The sequence below is a fragment of the Carcharodon carcharias genome, chromosome 8, assembly GCF_017639515.1.
Source record: "Carcharodon carcharias isolate sCarCar2 chromosome 8, sCarCar2.pri, whole genome shotgun sequence".
In the NCBI taxonomy this organism is placed as follows: domain Eukaryota; kingdom Metazoa; phylum Chordata; class Chondrichthyes; order Lamniformes; family Lamnidae; genus Carcharodon; species Carcharodon carcharias.
The window spans coordinates 163507032-163529318 of NC_054474.1; the positions used below are offsets into that span (position 1 = coordinate 163507032).

Sequence of the window (22287 nt, forward strand, 5' to 3'; positions counted from 1 at the left end):
CTAAAGTGTGATCATTATTGGCTTTGTAACAAAACTACAGTAAATGAGTAATACTCCCTTAGTGCATTGAAAATGTACCAAACTATAATACATTTTAAATTAAATTGAAAATCGATTCTAATTGTGTTTAATTACAATATTTATATATTATCTGGTGTATTAAAGATTTTGTAAAGAACTGGTTTATGATGCCATACCTGGGGAGGGGAACCAAGAATAAAATTCTGATGGAAATACTCAGCAGGTCTGGCCGCATCTTTGAACAGGGAAACAGAGTTAACCTTTCAGGTCCGTGGCCTTTCGCCAGAGCTCCGCAGTAATTTGGTAAAGCCTGATGTTTTAGCGCCCAAGCCATCCAACTTGAATACCAATCAATCGCCAGTGGTAGTGATTAGCGCGACCTGTACATTGCGGAGCCCAGTGCAGCAGGAGAAGTGTCCCTGCACAATTACACACATCCCTCACAACCACACGAAAGTGGCACAGGCTCCGGATTTCCTGTTATTCCGGAGACACTTTTGTTTATGAAAAGGCGGGGCGGTCGGGTGTTTTTTTTAAATCATGTGATGCAACTTTGATCCAATGGGAAGAAGACGAGTGCTGCTCCTCACTCGTGAAACGAACACATTCAAACGGTAAATGGCAAACACACAGAGACAGAGCCCGGGGCGAGAGCTGCTCACTAGCACCTTTCACCGCACATTGGTTACAAGTTGTTAGAGGCTGCTGGCCGGGGAAAGGGGACACAGAAGATCATCTGTGCTTTTTGAGGAAAGTTAACCTTTGGAACTAAACCGACCCCGGTGATCGCCTTTCTCCCTTCTTCAGGAAGAGAGCGGAGTTGGGGTGGGATCAATAGGAGACGAGAGTGGGCAGGTGAGACTGTGACTGGTTGTCAGGCTGAGGGAGGCAGTGGGAGTTGCTCCGAATGTGTCTGGATATCTGTGCGGCTTTGGAAACCTGCATAACTTCCACCTGGGAGGTACCTGGCTTGTGATGGTGCTCTAGGAAATCATTCCTTTCTGATCCCGTTCTCTGACTGTGTCCTCTCGATAGCTCTCTCCTTTCTAACTCTGCTGTGGAAATCTTTCGTCTTACACTCTGGAATCCTTGTTTCTCTGATTTTGCGATCACTCTGACCCTGTACTCCAGGAGATATTATTCACTTGCTGTCTCTCTCTGAAGTATTTGTTTCTCTGACCTTGTATTCTATTATTTCTCTCTGACCCTATGCCCTGGGAGATTTCTCACTCTCCGACCCTGTGCCCTGGGAGATTTCTCACTCTAACCTGTTTTGGGAGATTTCTCACTTGCTGACCCTGAGCTCTGGGAGATTTCCCACTCCCTGACCCTGTGTTGGGAGATTTCTCACTCGACCCTCTGTTGGGAGATTTCTCATTCTCTGACCGTACACTGGGAGATTTCTCACTCCCTTACCCTGTGCTCTGGGAGATTTCTCACTTTCTGACCCTGTGCTCTGGGAGATTTCTCACTTTCTGACCCTGTGCTCTGGGAGATTTCTCACTACCTTACCCTGTGCTCTGGGAGATTTCTCACTTTCCGACCCTGTGCTCTGGGAGATTTCTCACTTTCTGACCCTGTGCTCTGGGAGATTTCTCACTACCTTACCCTGTGCTCTGGGAGATTTCTCACTTTTTGACCCTGTGCTCTAGGAGATTTCTCACTACCTTACCCTGTGCTCTGGGAGATTTCTCACTTTCTGACCCCGCGCTCTGGGAGATTTCTCACTCCCTGACCCTGTGGCCCTGGTTTGGAAACCTCTGTGTGTTCCGGGTGCTATGCACTCACTGGACTCGACGCTGCTGTTGCCGCCACCAGCACTTTGTGATTGCTGGGAAACCTTCGAAAATGCCGGTCAGGAGCAGATACAACTTGGTGGACGATGTCGGTGATTCCAGGACCCCCCTGCATAACGAGGAGGCTTTTCAGCATGGCATTCATTTCCAGGCCAAGGTAACCTCCACCGATAACTTTTGTTTTTCACTTTTGATGTGTAAATAAAAGCATTCATCTGCTCCCCGCAGTAAATACAAGATGCAAAAGGCGCGAAGAATTGTGCGAATCCTATCATTGGTTTTCCTCGCTCCAAACATTTCAGAAACGGTCCTGACAATAGCTTTTACATCACTGTGCCCCCGGCGGCAACCAAAAAGCAAAAAAAAGTTCAAACCTGAAGATTTAAAAGTAGTTTATGCAACAATTGTGTTGTAGAAATGCGGGGGGACGGAGGGAACGCGCGTTATCGTTTAATGATTGAATTTGACGCCAAAATTATGTCGTTGGAATTCAGAACACGTCCTGAACTTTTGGCACCTCTTGCCGTGGGCCTGTGAAAGAGCCGATTTTTGAGCAGGAGCCGTTTCTTCCATCAGTTGAAATGATAGATTTGAATTAAGAGTTTGAGATCAACACAAGAAATTCACTGGCCGCCTCCAGCCTTGCAACCCCGAGGCAATTCTCTCTCCCTCTTTCCCCGGAGCCCAGCTTGGCCGGTGTATCGCTTCCAGCTGCACACTAATACAATGCACCCCTTTTTTTTTGTTTTCAAGTACGTCGGGAGTCTGGATGTACAAAGGCCAAACAGTCGTGTGGAGATAGTGGCGGCCATGCGAAGGATACGGGTGAGTGAGTGAGAATCGTTCCCCGCATTTCTGTCTGCCTGATCCGAGCTGTAGGGTCACCATAATGGGAAGGGAGGGCTCGTCGTGGGGGTGGGGGGGAGGGGGGTGGTTGGTGAGTACAGTCAGAGCACTGGTGTGTGGTTTCTTGGTTTCTGAGTGCGAGATGAATGAGAGTGCTCCATCCACTCCACAGTACAGGCTAGCCAGCAGGTGTGGGGTCACTTGGGGGTAAAGCGTCTATACTCACCCCTTTCACAAGACCTTAGAAAGCAACGCGGACGTGGCCGGGGGGAAGTCCAGATTTTAATAGCAGGTGTAGTGAAATACTTGTAGTGGCCTGTAGTGATTAATGTATTTTTTTAAATGTACGATGCACTTAAACATTATTTCAATTATATATTCAATTTAAGTAGTAATTACAAACAATACCCCTGATCAGTACATTTACTTCCACTCCCTGGTTAGTTTGGAAATACACTGCCTGTAGTGTCCCCTCATATCACTTCCTACCCCATAAAGTACTCCACAGCCACCAGACTGGAGTCAGAAAATTCATCACAGGCTCACCTCATTAGAACTGGGACCACCTTGGGCTGGGTAGGAGATGGGGAGGAATGAGGCCATGGAAGGATTTGAAAACAGGGGTGAGATTTTATAATCAAGCTGTTGCTTAACTGGAAACCAGTGGTAGGTCAGTATGTACGGAGGTGATGGGTGAATGGGACTTGGTGAGAGGTAGGACACAGGCAGCTGAGTTTTGGATGACCAAACTTATGGAAGGTAGAATGTGGGAGGCTGACCTGGATTGTACTGGAATAGTCAAGTCTACAAGTAACAGAAACATGATTGAAGGTTTCAGCAGCAGTTGAGCTGAGGCAAGGGCTGAGTTGGGCGATGTAATGGAGGTGATAATAGGCAGTCTTAGTGATGGCATGGATATATAGTCGGTAGCTCACCCCAGAGTCTGATATGATGCCCAAGTATGCAAATTTCCTCAGACAGTTGACGGGGAGAGGGATGGAGTTGGTGAGTATTGGTATTTGTGATGGGGACCAAAGACCCTGGCTTTGGTTTTCCCAATATTTAGTTGGAAAAAATTTCTGCTGATCCACTACTGTATGTCAGACAAGCAGTCTGACAATTTAGAGACAGTGAGGGGTCAATCTAGTGGTGTGTGGAAACTGACATGTTTTTGGATGATGTTGCCATGGGGCAGCATGTAGATGAGAAATAGGAAATCCCACTTGCCCATCACTTTCATTCTTGTTCATCAACATAGGATCTATAAATCTCAATTTCACATCCTTATGTGTCTACTCTTCCATGAACGTGCCCTTTGCTATCTTTGTAATCCTCTACAATCTCTTCCCAAACTCTCAATGTCTGATTCCAACCTTTTGTTTACCCCCATGATGTCAGTCATGGCTCAGTTGGTAGCACTTTCACCTCTAATTCACAAGATTCAGGGTTCAAGTCCATCTGGGCTTGAGCACAAAAATCAAAGCTGACACTCCAGTGCAGTAGTGAGGGAACACTGCTCTGTCAGAGGTACCATCTTGCAGATGTTCAGGTGAATGTAAAAGATCCTTTGGCACTATTTCGAAGAAGTGCATGGGAGTCCTAGTGTCCTGGCCAATATTTATCCCTCAATCAACATCGTAAAAAACAAATTTTCTGGTCATTATCACATTGCCGTTTGTGTGAGTTTGTTGTGTGCAAATTGGCTGCTGTGTTTCAAAATCATGAGGAGTCTGGACAGAATAGATAGGGAGAAACAGTTCCCACTCGTGAAAGGATTGAGAAAGAGATTTCAAGTAATTAGTGAAAGAAGCAAAAGTGATATGTGGTGTTTAGGGTCTGGAATGCACTGCCTGAAAGTGTGGTGGAGGCAGGTTCAGTTGGGAGTTAGACTTATCCAAAAAGGAACAATGTGCAGAGTTATGGGGAGAAGGCTGGGGAATGGTACTAGGTGAGTTGCACATTCAGACAGCTGATGCCGAAACGATGGGCCAGATGGCGGCATCCTGTGACTCTGTTTCCTACATTTCAACAGTGACTACACCTCAAAAATACTTAATTGGCTGTAAAGTGTTCTGAGATGTCCAGTGGTCACAAAATGCACCATATAAATGCAAGCTTTTCTTTCTTTCACTCCACCACTGGTTTTCAGCTGCCCAGGTCCCAATCTCTGGAATTGCTTTCCTAGCCCTCTCTGGTTCTCAACTTCCCTGTACTCCTTTAAGACAGTCCTCAATACCCAGCTCTATCACTGAGCTTTTAGTCATACCTCCTGATTGTCACTTTTTTGGCTTGATGCCCCTCTGCAAAGCACCTTAAGACATTTTGCTGTGTTAAAGGTACTTTCTAAATAGATGTTGCTGTATATTCTATCCATTTATAGCTGTGGAGAATGTAATATATATGTGGCTGAATGTTACATTTTAAAAATTATATGGGCATATCTGCTGTTGGGGGAATCCTCATGTGAGAAGTACTTGTCAATAGAACATAGAAATAAAACCAGCAGGTTTGGGATCTTGTACAAACTTTATTTCCATCTCTGGCCTTAAAATAGAAATGTTTTATGGGAGGGTTTGACAGTTGCCCACTGTGACACGCATAATGTCTATGATTAAAAACAGAAAGTGCTGGACATATTCTGCAGTGCTGGCAGCACCTGTGGAGAGAGGTCTATGATCCTTCATAAGAAGGTTTGTCATGCTGACTACAGATGGTACCAGTAGCACCAAGAAAGCCAAGAAACAAACAAATTTTCTCCCCTTCACTCAATAAGTGTGATTGAATAGTGGAAAAATATTTGCATTGTATTCTAGTAAGGAATTGAAGTAATTCCTCTTGACTTTAAAGCCAAAATTGTGCCATCTCCTATCACAGCCCATTCTCATCTACCAGGCCCTTCTTTCTGTAATCTCTCTCCACTCCACTTAAACCTTCAGTAGTATGAACTCATGAGTTGAAGCTGAGTATTGTCAACTTGTATTGCACAGCTAGACATGCACATGCTGAAACAGTGTTCATTGCAGGACATCACCCAATAGGTATGCATTTTCTAATATGCTTTGTCTACTCTAACTCTAAGCAGTACAGTGTATGGCGGTTAATTGTTAATGGGAACATTTATGAAGATTAGATTTGTCCATTGGACAACTGCATTTGCTCATAATAACAATCAGACAAAAAGAATATTTTGCCACTGTGAATGTTCATGGTTTACTCCCCAATCTGTGTTGAATGACTGATCTCAACCAGAATAAGGAGGTTACAATTGGGTTCAATATCTGAGGGTTAGGGAGAGAAAAATTAGCCAGGATCCCCACTTCTGATCATTATCTAGCAACTCATCCCCAAGTAAAAGTGAATATGGATGTTGAGTGAGAATTGGCTCAGCCATGATGCCACCTACCATCAGATAGTCTGCTGAGTTTCACTGATACTTCTTGGGCACAAGTAACGTCCTATGTGGGAAAGGGAACAGATTGAGCTGGAATTTGAGGTCAGTGGCAAAATAATATCGCTCGCCGTTAACCTCAGTGGGGGAAAAAGCTGCCCACAAAAATCTAGTGAGCTCTGTGGCACAGAGTTCTATCCTGATGCAAATTTGTTTCTGGCATCAAGTCAAGGTCATCTTGAGTTGTCCAATAGCGGTGATGTCATCAAACAGATTGAGCAACCAACCACATTGAAGTATTCTCACACACAACAAGCCTGGAAGAAAAATTCTCTTATTAAATTTAAAAATGTTTACTTATAACAAAATAAATGATTGAGACATATACATGAGATTAAGATAGAAGTTACTTAAAATTTTTAAAAAATCTTATCTTTAAAAATATGTGGACTATCATAATAACAGGGAAACTTAATATTCAGCAAATATAAAATTACACTTTCAGAGCCAATGAAAATGTTTAGCAGCACTTTTGAACTTAGTGCATTGTCAAAAGCCCATTTACAGCTCATTCAACAAGCTTTAACCTTAAGGGCAGGATGCAGATTCTGCAAGTCTGTGCAAGGTACCCTGTCAGCTCCCATGGCGCTTATATCCTGAGACACTCCCAGGTGCCGAGGCTCTTCGGTGCTCCAGCCCGAATGGATGGATGGCTGCTGGGTGACAAGGGCTATCCCTTGGCGAGGTGGCTCATGACACCTCTCCATCACCCAAGAACAGGCAGAGAAACGTTACAATACGAGTCATGCCTCCACAAGGGCGGTGATAGAGAGGACTATAGGCCTTCTCAAAGTGCAGTTCTGATGCCTGGACCATTCAGGGGGAGCACAGCAGTACCTCCAAAGTAGGTGTCACTGATAGGGGTTGCATGCTGTGCTCTCCACAATCTGGCACTAACAAAGGAGGACCCACTGTAAGAAGAGGATCTTGACGCAGCTGCAGAGGCTACAGTAGTGAGTCAGAAGAGGAGAACGGTGAGGAGAACGCTGAGGGTATGGCGGCAGACCTCGGTAACCTCCAGGGAGGCAGGGCCAGCAGGGATGGCTTGATCCAATGCTTCTTCAGCTAGCCTACCAATGATCAGCTTCAACTGAGTACCAGGGCTGCTGCCTCCATCCTGGATGCCTGAAATGACCCTTTCAATTGAACCCAAAGTCCACCCGGTGTGTGTGCAATAAAGTTTATAGCCATTCACGTCCAGCATTACATACTGGCGTACCCTGCATCAAGAAAATAAAAAGGTGAAGCACACTCAGGCCATTACGACAGAATCAAAATTTATCTCATTTTGACAATCCAAAAAAATTTACATAACCTTCTCTGGTCTTCATTCCAAGACCAGTAAAGATAAACCAAATATAAATGAACAGAAAATCACTTGTGAACTGTCCCTCTTGTGCTCATGGTGCCTTTAACTTACGTTTCCAAGTGCTACGTCTTGGTGCCCCCCCCCCCCCCCCCCCCCCCCCCCCCCCCCGCGCCACTGGCACCATCTTTGGAGACAGCCTGCTAACACTACTACATCGTTGGCCATGATGACCTTGACAGTCACCCTCTGGCCAGTGGAGCCTGTGCTAGCCCTGCCTGGGAGGGAGTGACCAGTGCCGGCTGGTATCTACCCAGTCATCGCAGCCTCATCAGATGCGACGGTTACTGGTGGAGGGGTGGAGGAGTTGCTGCTTTCATTCAGAGTGCCCTAAGAGGAGCCCACAGAGACGACAAGCAGCTCGTGCAGAAATGTGAGCTCACTCTGGACCTCCCTGCTTATCGATTGATGGACTGGCACCTAGCTGGGTGCCTCATCCATCTCCCACACTGACTTTGACTACCTGAGGTGAGTGCCTGTGTGAGGGCTTTCAGGTCCGAGCGCAACCCCAGGAACCCCTGATTCTGTCCCTGGAGCTGCCTCTCCATGAGAGTTGCCCAGGAGGGTCAGCGCAGTGCTCATGCTCCGCATGGACTCCTCCAGAACAGAGACCATGGTATGTGTACCTTCATGGATCTCCACCAGATCCTCTCGCACATCTTGCTGGACATCCAGCATCTACCCCCTAATGGATGACCCCAAAGGCTCACCATCTGCCTTCAACTAAGCATCATCCTGGTCCCCAGCAGTCCTCTGACTGCCGGCGCCCTGGGCACTCTCTGCCCCCGTTGCACCTCAAGAGAGTGTGAAGTCCCCTCACTGCTGTGCACTGACATTTTAGCCGTCAAACTAATTCCCGCCGAGATGCTGGTATCTGCGTTGGTGCCTACTTCAGAGAGCAGATGTGATGCAGGTGCTTGTGAAGCATGGTGGTCCTCCGTTGTCAGGGGTGGCCCTTCAGATTGCGTGCTGGCGAAACTAAAAGGGATAACAAGGACATGTCGTTAGTTAAAGTCATCACACTATCACTGTACATGCCAGGTACACTGGTGAGACAATGGAGATCTGCATCTTGGTTCCATCGTCTTCCAATGATCAATGGGGTCTCCAGGTTTGAGGCTCCCATCAATGAAGACACTACACTAGAATGGTTACACAATCCAAAACTCTCAGCTCTGTGCACTGCGCTCTTACCTTCGTCTGGCACCCCAGCCTTTCCAGCTCAGGTGCACGGGGAGCTTGAGGGCGTCCTGTTCGAACCGGCTGAGCAGCAGCAGGTTCGATGGGCCTCCGCCTATACGTGCCCCCTCTGCTTGGTTATGGCTTGTCTTCTCCAGAAAGGACAGGGGAGCGTTGATTAATCCACTCTCTACCTGCAGCGCCATTGCAGCCTGGCTAACCCCAGCTGAGGAACACCTTGCAGGACACATCCAAGTCGTAGCCCTCAAGCCACAAGGCACTCAGTCCAAGCAGCCAGGGTTCACCCCCATGGCCAGCTCCGGCATCATTGACAGGTAGCACTCAAATTCTAGCACCTGAGGTCCACAGGAGGATGGTCACATTTTAACACTTGTGCACACTGACCCATGCCAACATGGTACTCGCCCTTCCTGAGCACAGCAGGTCATTGAACTGTTTCTGGCACTGCACCCATGTGCGCCGCACCACGTCATGGCTGCTCACCAGCACTGCAACCTCCTCCCATGCCCTCTATATGAGGTGCAGTGGCCTCCTCCTCCCATCTCTAGGGACAAGGATGTCCCTCCTGGAAACCACCTCCTCCATCAGGATGGCAAGGCACTCATCCAAAAAGTGGGGGGCTGAGTGCCCACCCAACCTGCCCTCCTGCCCGGCGTATCCAGCCACACTGGACTCCATAACTTGAACGTTGAAGACATAGAGGAGACGTTCTTCGGTGGCAGCCTTCCAGGGGCTGCCCGGACTGTTTTCAAACTTGCGGCTGGGTTGCCAATGAACCCGGTGGCCAACAGGCACTCCCCCTCACTCAGCCATTCCCGCCAGAGTGAAGTCGTGGTCGGGGGGCTGATTGTGGGCGGCAGACCGTTCCCCAGCTGCTCCTGGGCCTGCCCACCCTGCCCGCCCGAAGACCTCAAAATCCTGCCCTAAAAGTTTTTACAGTGAAACTAAGGGTGGAATCTTCTGCTCTTGCTGGTAGTGAGCTTGGAGATGGGAAGGGCATGTAATTAGGCGGGATGGTGGCATATTGGAACCTCTCTGCCTTCCCACTTCTGTCACATTTAAGTTCTTGGTGGGAAGGCCCATGGTCGACTTTCCCAGCCTGCCACCAATTAAGCCCCTTAAGTGACCAATTAATGACCACTTAAGAGTGCGCATGGCAGCTAAAGAGCATGCAGCCAGCTTCTTACCTCTTGTGGGGTTGGGGTGTGAGGTCCCTCGATCAAAGGCACTCAGTCTGAGGGGACATTAATGGCACACCCTCTGGACAAGTATCCCTATGTTTAACTGCGCATGTGCGGACTCTGGAAGTCGCTGTCAGTTTCACCTTCGATACTACTGCAAAATCCAGGCCAACATTTCATGTAGAACTGTAACAGCAGAAGGCAGGAGAGATGGCAAGAATGCAACAACATTCTCTAAAGGATTACTCTGCTGGGGGGAGACCGTGGCATAGTGGTAATTACATTGGACCAGTAATTCAGAGGCCCAGGCTAATGCCCAGGGGACATGGGTTCAAATCAAATGAAAACATTAATTGTTGTAAAAACCCTTTAGAGAAGGAAATCTGCTGTCCTTACCTGGCCTGGTCTACAGGTGTCTCCAGACCCACAGCAATGTGGTTGACTCTTAACTGCCCTCTGAAATGGCCTAGCAAGCCACTCAGTTCAAGAGCAATTGTGGATTGGCAATATTGCCAGCAATGCCTACATCCTAAGAAAGAAACAAAAACCACTGTCTTTATGTCTTGGGTAGCCACGTTAGCTTAACTGTTGGATATTGTGAAATATTGCACCACATTTATATCAGCTAAAACTGTTGCAAAATCTACTAGTTGCTGCATAACTCCTTAATGAAGACAATACACAGTCTTGTGGAACTGTTATGCTGAGTGGTCTGAAAAGTCAGATAAGGAATTGTGGTTCTTTATCTAATACTTTCTTGGTATTGAGATGAATCAGTTGTTGAACTGTCACCTGTTGCTACTTTGAAGTGTGTTAAATTTTGGGTGATTATCCACACCTGAGACCTCATTTGTCATTGGTTATTTTGAAAGGATAACTCCAATGAGCATGCCACCATTTTAAAGGTACAGGTAACAAGTCTGTGATCATGCCACTGCAGTAGATTCCACACTTTAAACCTGATGCAATTTGGTATCACATTAAAAGAACAGTTGCTTAGGAAACAAATTGAGATCATCTGAGTGCCTCACTTGGTGGTGCTGTGGAGTACTTCCCACCTGAAAGAAAGTTTGGTGAAGATTGCTGCAGACTGCTACAGCCACTTTGTTTAACAAGTCCAAGAACTGCAGGAAAAGCAGGCAATTGGCAGTACTAAGTTTTCAGTATTTTTATTATAATTAAAGATCACAAGAGAGTAACTTGTGTTAACTAGCTGTGTGCAAATTTGATTTGAGTAAAAGATAGACTTCCCTAACAACACTTGTTCTGTACATAAAGTATCATTATTTCACCTCATTGCTGCTGAAGTCCTGATGTACTTACGTCACCTTGAGGTTCATTTTCTCTTAACACTTTCCTTGTTATCCTTCACCGTCCATAACTACAATTCATTCAGAAAACCATAGCGCAACGTCCTGGACTCCTACCTTTGTCAAGATCAGTAAGTTTTGAGCCCAGCAGATCCTTATATTTGCCTTCACATCACTTCATGCACTTATCCTGCCGTTTCAGGCATCTCCTCCAGCCGTATATCCACTTTAAAAGGTACAGTGCTCATTCCTCTGATACTGCTTATTCACTAATTCCACACTCTCTGCTCTATCATTAATGGCTGCCCTTTTAGTCATTATACCTCTGTCCTTTGTAACTCTGCCTTGAAACACCTTCACTTTCTCTGTCTTTGTCTTTTTCTCTCTTGCTCTGTCTCTTTATTCCTCTAATCCATTTCCGTTTTTGGCCTCTGTAATGAAGTGGTCTAAGATATCTTGTAGTATCTGAAGAAAACTATAGTATAGTTATTTGCTATTGTTATTAGAATCTCCTATTTACCAACCTGTGGCAGTGCTGCATCTTCACTATTTTGGTCTAGCAAGCTGATCCTATTTTGGTAACTCTGAAATCTTACTGTAAAATACTGAAACTATACCAGTATGGGAGCATATATTCTTGCCAGAAAGATGCTTATCTCTCTTATTCAGGCAGCCTGCAAAGCTACATCTTCAAAAAGATCATTGCACATAAGTAGTTTGGCATTGTAGCAGAGTCTTGTTTTGTGTTTAACTTCTGTTTTTGAGGTTTGAAATATCAATTATCTGAATTGTTACACTGACCAATATTTTAGCATTAAGAATCCATCTACAATTGTTTTTAGTACTTACCAATTCCAGTAGTCATGCAATTTCACTATGGGGAAGGTATAATGTGCAGAGCTGGATTGTAGTTTTCTTACTAGGATTTCAGTCAAGTTTATTACTGTAGCTCAGATTTAGCCTTTCCAAAACTTGGCTGTGTCAGGAGAGCATTGTGAATTATGCAACTCTAGGATGAAGTGCTTATAGGTCTATTATTTGTGGTGTGGTATTGTTCAGGCAACCTGAGATAATGAATTAAAAGTTTCACTTATGGGTACTGTACAAGATTGCATTTCCTTTAGAATGTTGATACCAATATCCAAATAATTGTAGCAGCATTGATGAATAAAGGTGTAGCTTATAGTGTAATATGCAAATACAAAAATGCTTTCTTTGACCCTGTTAAGAAGCTGATAGTTCTTATGCTTTTTAATATAAATATGACACAATCAGTTTATTACAATATATAAGCACAGAACGTATGCCTTATGATTGACAAAAAAAGGTAAAATTATACCTTTGATATTCCTATTGAATTTGTATTGCAAATGAAACTATCAGTGGTTCAGTATTTTTTACTGTAGTTTCCAGAATGAGGTGGAGGATTAAAGGCATTGGCGATTCATGCAGTTTGTGCTGCTTTGTATATTATATCACTGAAATAACTTTCTGGGTACTTTCAAAGTACAGGAGTGGAACATTTTGTTAAACTGAAGAACTTGTTTATTTTTCTGACAAGAATTTATTGCAGTCGGGTATCGGACTTTAGTCAATGAAATAAGAGGCTCGTGCAGGCAGGGCGTCAATGAAAATACATAAACGTAGTACCTATTGCCATTTGTTGATCTGTGCTGAATAATTTCTGAATTAGAATTTGAAGCAGCAACTGGCTAAACAGAAAGTGAACAGTTCCATAACTCCGCTTTTTAAGTAAGTGTCGTTTGTTTTGCAAATTGAGGGAAAATGCAACAGTTGCAAGCTTTGAATATTTTAGTCACAGTTTCAGAGGCATCCTGAAGTGGTGAAAAGGTTTTCCAAGACAACTGTTGGTGCAGTAACCCTATATATAGTTTGCCATTAATATTATTATTTGCCCATTAAGTGGAAGTGCCATGGTCCCTTGGATTTTATTTAGTGTTGCTGTCCAGAGTTTTTCAGCTCCTGAGCCTGGAGCCTCCTTTGACCTTGAAATTTGTGCTGGACTGTTCAAGGAACCTAGGATAAGGGTTTCGCCTCACATTTGTTTTATGGCTCAAAGTCTCGAGTCGGATTTGTAAGTGAACTGCTATTTGCAGAGCTGATTTTTTTTTCTTCCGTTTTTCTGCTGAAGTTTTTCTCCATTTCTCTCCCCTCCTTCTAGATGAAGGCTGCCTCATTTGCTAAGTTGGGCTTCTCTAGCTGCTTTGATAGCTGTTCCCAGTGATTTCTGTCTGTAGGAACCATGTCAATGACTGTTGATGGGCCTTTGGTTACATTACAGTTATTTACAGGAGCCATTGGAGAGGTTGTTCTGAGGGGAGAAATAATGTTCCTAAAGGCATTAAAACAGATTGATCATTCTCTAGATAAGTGCACAATGGAGCACTGAGTGGTACAAACTCTTTGGTCTGATCTAAGTTAGCTAATCCCAACTGAAGCTTGGTGGGAGCTTTACATTTGGCCTCGGTCATCATGGGCAGGGAGCTAGGAAAACCTGGCAGGGTTCCTAATGTGATTGCTGTGCAGTGAAGTGTGTATGTATGCAACACAGGTGAGGGTCTAGTGAGAATGGGACTCCACTAGTTGGAGTCATCCATCACAATGGAAGATGGTTATTGTTGTTGGAGGTCACTCTTCTCAGCTCCAGGACATCTCTCCAGGAGTTCCTCAGGGTAGTGTGCTAGGCTCAACCATCTTCAGCTACCCCATCAATGACCTACTCTCCATCAGAAGTGGGGATGTTCGCTGGTGATTGTGTAGTGTTCAGCTCCATTCACAACTTTTTCAGATAATGAAGCACTCCGTGCCTGCGTGCAGCAAGACTGACACCAGGTTTGGCCTGATCAGTGGCAAGTAATATTCATGCCATACAAGTGTCAGGTAATGACCATCTCTAACAAGAGAGAATCTAACCATCTTCCCCAATAACACTCGATGGCATTACTGTTGCTGAACCCTCCACCATCAACATCCTGTGGAGGGGTATAGAGTTACCATTGACCAGAAATTTAACTGGATTAGCCATATAAATAATGTGGCTATTGAAGCAGATCAGAGGTTGGGGATCCTGCAGCAAGTAACTCACCTCCTGACTCCCCAAAGCCTGTCCTATGATCTTTCAGCAATACCTTATTTCCTGAAGCATTTAAATAGTGTGATGATCAGAATATATCTCCTGAAAATTCAAAAGTCAATCCAGAATCACTTTCTAAGAAAAGTATAGAGTTGGGATGACAGAGTCTTGCATGCTGCAGCTCCTGCTGAATGTCTCATGTTATTTAAATGTTTTTTGAAGTGCTGCTAGAATTACATTTAAAAAAAAAGGTAATTGGAAGAGGAGTTTATTGGTCCAGGGCCAGTTGATATAATCCATACAAGGAAACAAAAATTATAGGATAGCAAATGGGAGGTCAGGGGCAGTGGGGGTGAGGGCAGGAGATAGTATTAGAGCTGCCATGTCTGCAATTTATTGAAGGGAGAGTGGCACCGTGGTGCAAGAACATTGCAGCTGTGGTGGGGTGGAGTGGGATTGGGTGGAAAGGTTGCGTGGTGTAGATGTTTTGTGCAGAGTCCAGGACTTGAAGCTCAGGGTTAGTTCACTGAACCACAGAATTTTACTTGCACCATAATACAGCCAGGAGAAAAACAATGACAAGTGCCCTGTAACAGGCTGGATGTCCCCAATACATGCATCCTGCATCAGGATTACTGTGGTGAGTTTGTATATACAAGGAAGTACGACAGTGGGAAGCATCAGTGGAGACCTTCCATTCTGCTGACAAACAACTGTCTGTCTGTATTTTCTACAGCCTGAGCAGCTCCTTTGTTTATGCCACTATGCACCATCAGTACCGAGGATTGCATAGACCTATGTATGACTCCAAAAAGCTAAATAAAGAGCTGCTTGTGTTATGGATATTTAATAAAAGCAGTATAGTCTGCAAGAGTTTTTAAGAGAATTTTCTTGGCACCTGTAATGATTATAAGTTAAACCATTTCTTACTGTTATGGGGATCATGTGACTGTATAGATGAATCAGCCCTAAGTGCGGGGAGTCTTAGGGGTGGAGCTTTTTAGCCTTGGTCTTGGAACAAGTATGTAGCCTGATCTGGAGACTGTAAATAAAGTTTACTGTTTCTTACAAGAAACTAGTCCTGCATTCCACATTTATTACAGCACCCTTGTCAGCCTTGGCTCTGAGGTGATCTATCAGCCTGAATTTTTCTCTCGGTGTGTGAGCGCAATTGGTGGGTCGGGTAGCAGGTGTGAACTCTACTCCCGACTGTGACCGGCAGCAATCACACGCTGGCTGCCCATTTAACAGCCAGCCAGCACAAAACTCACTTTCAGAGAGGGCCAGTGCTGCCGGGGACAGGGCGGGCGCCTCAATGGATGGGGGGAGGGGGAGGGGGAGGGGGGGTGTTAAAAGTAGAAAAAATAAGTTGTTAGTGATGTGAACTTCTGGGACAGAGCACTGAGGGCTTGGGAATTTAAATTTTTCATTCAAGAGTGAAAGACAGGGGGAATGTGGCCAAGAAACAGGCCAATGTCACCTGGAATTACAAGCCATGGAAGAAGGCATGGAAATGCCCGCAGCTAAGCAGCCCCTTGCTTTTTTGATGACTGCCTGTGGGCACTCATCCAGGCAGCGGGTGATCGCCGGGAGGGACTGCTGCCATATGACAGCAAGAGGAGTCCTCCACATCTGACCAAGAAGGCTTCGACCGAGCTGGCAACAGAATCAGCAGCCGGGGGGTGGTACGAAGGAACTGGATGCAGTACCGGAAGAGGGTGAATAACCTTCTCCACTTTGTGAAGGTGAGTGATGAAACCCCTTTTCACCTTCAACGAATATTTTTGTGGCCTTGTACTTGGTGGGACTTTCGGGTGTAAAGTCAGCATGCCTTCCTGTGCCCTAGAAGGCTGCCTGGGACCAGACAGGATGGCAAGCATGCCTTGAAGGGAGAAGACCTGCAATGTGCTGGGCACTTAAACCAGTGATACTTGGGAGGAGGATGTAATCTTTTGGCATAAAGAAGGGGGGCTCATGAATGAGCTTTTGTCTTCACAGGAGAAGAGGAATCATAATGCCTTAGATTGAAGCTATATTGGTGGGGAGTGCCAAATCTTGCACTGCTGACTCCAGTGGAGGAGGAGAGTACGGAGCTTGCATGCAAGCGTGGAGCGAGATCCACTGGTCACGGAGAGGCTGGCGTTTCAGAGGAGGGTAAAAGTGGTGTGGACACAGATTAGATTCGGGGAGGGTCACAGACATGGAGGGCAACAGATGAAAGATTGGCAGGTGACATTCACTAATCCTTTCTGTTCTTGCATTAGGAAATCTTTGTATACCGCCCTGCACAATTTCAGAATCCAACAGAATTCACCTACTGTGAATCTTTAATGCTCATGGATACTTACACTTGTTTTTCTTCCATCAGAGGGATCACCTTCAAAACCAGCTTATGATCCTAAAGATCCTCCATTAACATGGAGGAGGAACCATTAGATGCACTATGCAAGATGCTCTGCATCTTGCACCATCTCAGATACAGGCATTTCAATGGGTTTGAGCACTCCAGCAAAGATGGTTGCACACAGTGGGGAAGGCACGTCACATTCGCTTGAGGAGCTTGTTGGAGACATAGAGTCCCCAGGCCTCTGATAATTGGAGGAATGTTGGAGACTGGGACAATGTTGAACCCTAGGCAGATGATGAGCCTCTGAAGTCATCCATTAGGTGGTAAATGCTGGATGTTCAGCAGGATGTACATGAAGATCTGGCAGAGATTCCTGAGGGTTTGTGTGCTATGGTTCATATAATGAAGGAGTCCATGTGGAGTATGAGCATTGTGTTTACCCTTTGTTCTGAACACACACAATCCTCCATAGAGAGATTGGCAGGAGTTCAATCATGGTTTTCTGGGGTTGGGTTCAGACCTGTGAGCCCACACACTGGCAGTGACCTCAACAGGGCACTGCCAGTGTGAGAGGTGGATGAGGCACCCAGTGAATCTGTGACCTGCTTGTCCATCAATGGTGAACAGGGAGGTACAAGCAAACCTCATGCTGGTGGATGACGTGCAGCTCTGTGCAACTGGGGGCTCCTCTTGGGACACTCCTGATGATGGCAGTAACTCCTCTGCCCCTCTGGCAGTGACCATTGCACCTGAGGAAACTGCAATGACAGGAGTGTCCTGCCATTGTACAGGATTCTCCCGCCAAGTCGGGAGCCCTCACCCCAGACAACCAGAGGACGGTTGCCAAAGTTATCCAGGCCAAAGGGGCATCAGAGTCAGCAGCCTGCGTCCAATGCAACTGCCAGCGACAGAGAAGCACCAAGATGTAGCACTCATAAGTGGTTCATGAAATCACTATAAACACACAAGGACTCTCACTGGTGAGATCTTTATCATTTTTATTTTGCTGTCACACATCACTGTATTAAAACATAACCTCATGCCACATATCCTTCTTGTGCTTTGTGCCAGTAAGACAGGAGGCCTTCAACTCAAAGCTAAATAGCAATTGGGCGTGATAGTTTATTTCAGGAGGAGGCAGAAGAGAAAGAGGGTGTCAGGAGGGCTTCATGAGCTCCAAGCAATAATGTAACTGCATTTTTCCAATGATTTGGAATGTTGACTTTGGAGGCTTACGGGAAGCTCCCTTGAATCAAAGCATCCCTGGCTCCCAAAAGCTGCCTCATTTCTGGTTCATCATCATGACCCTATGGCTGAGCAGTTTCTTCCTAAAGTCTGTGCTGAAATCTTCCTCAACGGATTATGGAAGCACATCACAGTCTTCACACTCCATCTGACCTTCTTGAGAGAGAGCCAGTTTGTGTAGGGCACAGCATACAACCACAGTGAGTGACACGTGTTCCGGAAGATGTTGAAGAGATCCTCCAGACCAGCCCAGCCAACCGAAGCTCATTTTCAGGAGGTCAGTTGTTGCCTCTACTATGGCTGTCGTGGAGGCATGGCTTCTGTTGGACCTCTCCTCCATGGCTTTCTTGGATACCTGATTGGTGTCATCAGCCCCTTTTCAGAGGATATCCTTTATGCCCCACCAGCCAGCCATCCAAAAGTACAGGGGATATGAAAAACCTTGGAACTTGGGAGAATATACGAATCATGGTAACTCCCAGGATACCGTGCACAAACCTGGGGGATCTGCTGCTGATGATCACACGCTAGTTGGACAATGAGCGAACGGAAGCCCTTACAATTCACAAAAGGCCCCCGGCTCTCCTGCAGGTGCCTTGATGAGCACATGGGTGCAACCAATAGCTCCTTGAATCCTTGGGAAGCCTGCAATAGTTGCAAATCCTCTTGAATGTTCTGCCTGGCTATCCTTGTCTGTCTTGAAATGTATGAAGGTGTTGACCCTTCTGAACAGTGTATCCGTCACACGTTTTATCCAGCTGTGGATTGTGACACATCATACAGATCATCCACAGAACCCTGGAAGGACCCTTGGGCATAAAAATTGAGGGCAACAATCATCTTTAGCGCCACTGGCATTGGGCGCTCACCTATACAGTTGGAAGTTATCTCAGGTCCTATCAACTCATAGATTGAAGTTGCTGTCTCCCTTGAGAGGCAGATCCTCCTTCGGCATCAGACCTCGGTCATCTCAAGATGGGTGGGTCTCACCCTGTAGATTCTTCCAGTAGGGTATTGGTTCCTCCTCCTGCCCCTTCTTCCTTGCAAACCTTGCTGGCCTTCAACTCCTTCAGGTTGTGCTACTTGGTCTTGAGGGCAGAGTCTATGACAATGCCTGTTGCCAGCTAGCCTCTTCTCCCTTCTTGCCCTCTGTCATGAAGCTATTAATGTATATAATATTATTGGGAAATATTTTTCTTTTGAAATAAAGGTTTAGTCCGTGGGTGTGTCTTAATTGGATTAAAGCCAGCTAGTCTGGGTGCTTTGACGTGGACTAGTTTTGAGACGTAAGAGAAGTAAGAGTGCATTTGCATTTTTTGAATAGAGCATTCAAGAAGTGGGGTGAAATCTGGCACCTAGCTAGCAGAGACCAAGCAATATTTATATTACTAATAAAATTGGTACTATGAAAGGAGTTTTATTGCTAGAAGAGGTGGAGTTCAAAGAGGCTGGTGATACAATGAGAATTTACATTCAATGAGCTGTGCTGGAAATAACGGAAAGCAGTTTTCGTGTGTGCAGGGTAGAGGCAATGTAAGATCAAAGTAGCTGTAAGCCTACAACTGTCTCCATAGGAACCAAAGTGAGAGGAACCTTATTTTGAATTTGTAAGGTGCAAATGCTTTGCCTGGTGTCTGGTTAAGTTTATGGATTGCTGTTGCCTTGATGGTGATTAGCTTGGAAACTTGTTAAAAGTTAAGATGGTGGTAATTTGTAGCCATGTGCATATATTGAACACAGAGATAAAAACAAAAAAACTGCGGATGCTGGAAATCCAAAACAAAAACAGAATTACCTGGAAAAACTCAGCAGGTCTGGCAGCATCGGCGGAGAAGAAAAGAGTTGACGTTTCGAGTCCTCATGACCCTTCGACAGAACTTGAGTTCGAGTCCAGGAAAGAGCTGAAATATAAGCTGGTTTAAGGTGTGTGTGTGGGGGGCGGAGAGATAGAGAGACAGAGAGGTGGAGGGGGTTGGTGTGGTTGTAGCGACAAACAAGCAGTGATAGAAGCAGATCATCTATCGAACTCAAGTTCTGTCGAAGGGTCATGAGGACTCGAAACGTCAACTCTTTTCTTCTCCGCCGATGCTGCCAGACCTGCTGAGTTTTTCCAGGTAATTCTGTTTTTGTTTTGCATATATTGAACTTGTGTAAATTAATAAAATGTTTCATTTAGTTTAATATAAAACCGCTTGAGGACTGGTAGTCTGATTCCTGAATTTAGAGTTGCATCCCAAACATGCCACTTAAAAATATACATTATGACAGTTGTTTAAATTTTCCCAGTGGGATTTTTAAATAACTCAGCTTTAACAGCTGCTGAGTGATAACACCCTCTCCTCCTCACCTGAGGAAGCGCCTCCAGCTGAAATGATAATGCCCATTTTTCACCTTCTGCTTTGCAGAAGTTCTATCTTTATGATGATGTGGCCAGTCCGTAAAAGCCTGTATAAGATTTAAACCTCTTAATTTGCATAAGAAATGAGCAGGATGCTTCACTAATGAAACAGGACTGTCCAAACTTTCAAATTACATGTGTATTCCTACCTCCTCACTTCCCCATTCTGCCTGAATCTTATACTCCCCCCTTGATGTAGAAAGTGTAAAATGTGCGATCTCCGCTTGCCTGTTTTTCCCATGCGCCAGTTGTAAAAATGCACGGGCGTCTCAAAATTGTAGTGCATTGCCCTTTAATTCCGCCCAGCGTAATATCACAATGCGGCATGATGATGTCAGGAACCCCTCCTGATGTCATCATGCTCTATTTCATGTGCCCCACTCCAGAGATAAGCACATTATTACAGCCCTGAAGGAGTGCTGCATTGTTGGAGTGCTGTCTTTTGGATAAGATATTAAATCAAAGCCCTGCCTGCTTGTTCAGCTGAATGTAAAGGATCCCAAGAGGAAGAGCAACAAAGGTCTCAAACATTCATCCCTCAACCAACACCATTACAACAGGTTATCTAATTATTTATTTTATTATTGTTTGTGGGACCTTGCTTTGTGCATGTTGGCTGCTGCATTTGCTACATTATAACAGTGACTACATTTCAAAAGTACTTAATTGGCTGTAAAGTGCTTTGGGATGCCCTGAGTATGTGAAATGCGTTATGTAAATGTAAGTTCTTTCTCCATCCTCTCTGACCCTGGTCCCAGCAATTCTTTCTTAGCCAATTTCCTTTCTCTAATGCATAAAGCTTGTATATCAGCAATTTTTGCTACCTATTATTGTAAAATTATGAATAATTAAAATTAACAATTATATTGAAGTATGTTATAAAGGACTGTTTTGGATCCTGAGTTAGATACTACCTATTCAGCTCTGCAATCTGAATTTGAATGCCTGGACTATTTTGACAAATTTTTTGTTTGTAAGTGTTCTAAGTGAGATGACTTTGGACAGTGTCTATCCAGTTGCTTGTGGATTGCATGCAGGTTACAAGCTGTGTCTAATTCAACATTCTGCACACTGCACGAGTTTTCTGTTACAAGGCACAAGTCAGGAGTGTGATGGAATACTGGCCTCTTGCCTGGATGAATGCAGCTCCAACAACACTCAAGAAGCTCGCCATCATCCAGGACAAAGCAGCCCACTTGATTGGCACCCTAGGCGCCATCTTAAACATTCACTCTCACCAGCACAGAATGGCGCAGAATGGTGGCAGTGTGTACCATCTATAAGACTCACCAAGGCTCCTTTGACAACAACTTCCAAACTCTCAACCTGTACCACCTAGAAGGAAAAAGGCAGCAGATGCATGGGAACACCACCTTCTGCAAGATCCCTACCGAGTGCCACACCAACCTGACTTGGAACTGTGTTGCTCTTCCCTCATTGTCACTGGCTCTAAATCCTGTAATTCCCTTCTTAACTGCACTGTGGGTGTACCTATATCACGTGGACTGCAGTGGTTTAAGAAGGCAGCTCACCACCATCTTCTCAAGAGCAAATAAGGATGGGCAATAAATGGTGGTCTAGCCAGTGACGCCCACATCCCGTGGAAGAATAATTAAAAACTCAATAGGGTAGCTGAAGCAAAAGATACCTGTTCAAGGAAATTGGAGAGACTCCATGGAGGGACCTTGACTATTAAGAATTAAGTTGCAAGATACTGTATATGCTCTTGGTGAATGACACGTCACACCAGTAGTGTACAATCAGAAAATATACTCCAGCTTCTAACCATATTGCCACTGTCTTGGCTTTGGGCACCCCCTCTTCCCCCAACCCCCACTTTCAGACTCGCCAGTGAGACCCCTGCTGCCAGCACTAAATTCAGCTGGTTTATATACAAGATTCCATTCAACATATGCTTCCCAATTCTAATAGTTGTGCTTCAATGCTCAGTTAATGAGCCCAATCAGCCCCATTACTACATGTCATTTGGAGACAGCAGCATATTGTGGACTTCTCACCATTGTGTAAAGCTTAA

The 22287-nt window shown here is 45.2% G+C and overlaps 1 protein-coding gene across 3 annotated transcripts in view; it reads left to right on the forward strand.

Moving 5' to 3' along the window:
- The first annotated feature begins 926 nt into the window (after positions 1-926).
- si:dkey-34e4.1 (carboxyl-terminal PDZ ligand of neuronal nitric oxide synthase protein) overlaps positions 927-22287 on the forward strand; it is a 144873-nt gene continuing 123512 nt past the window's right edge. For all 3 annotated transcript variants that reach the window (XR_005943689.1, XR_005943690.1, XM_041192794.1), the window contains exons 1-2: positions 927-1974; positions 2571-2642. Coding sequence is in view for 1 of the 3 variants with exons in the window: in XM_041192794.1 (XP_041048728.1) it covers positions 1870-1974; positions 2571-2642 (177 nt within the window). In the remaining 2 variants the exon portion in view is untranslated. The remainder of the gene's footprint in view (positions 1975-2570; positions 2643-22287) is intronic.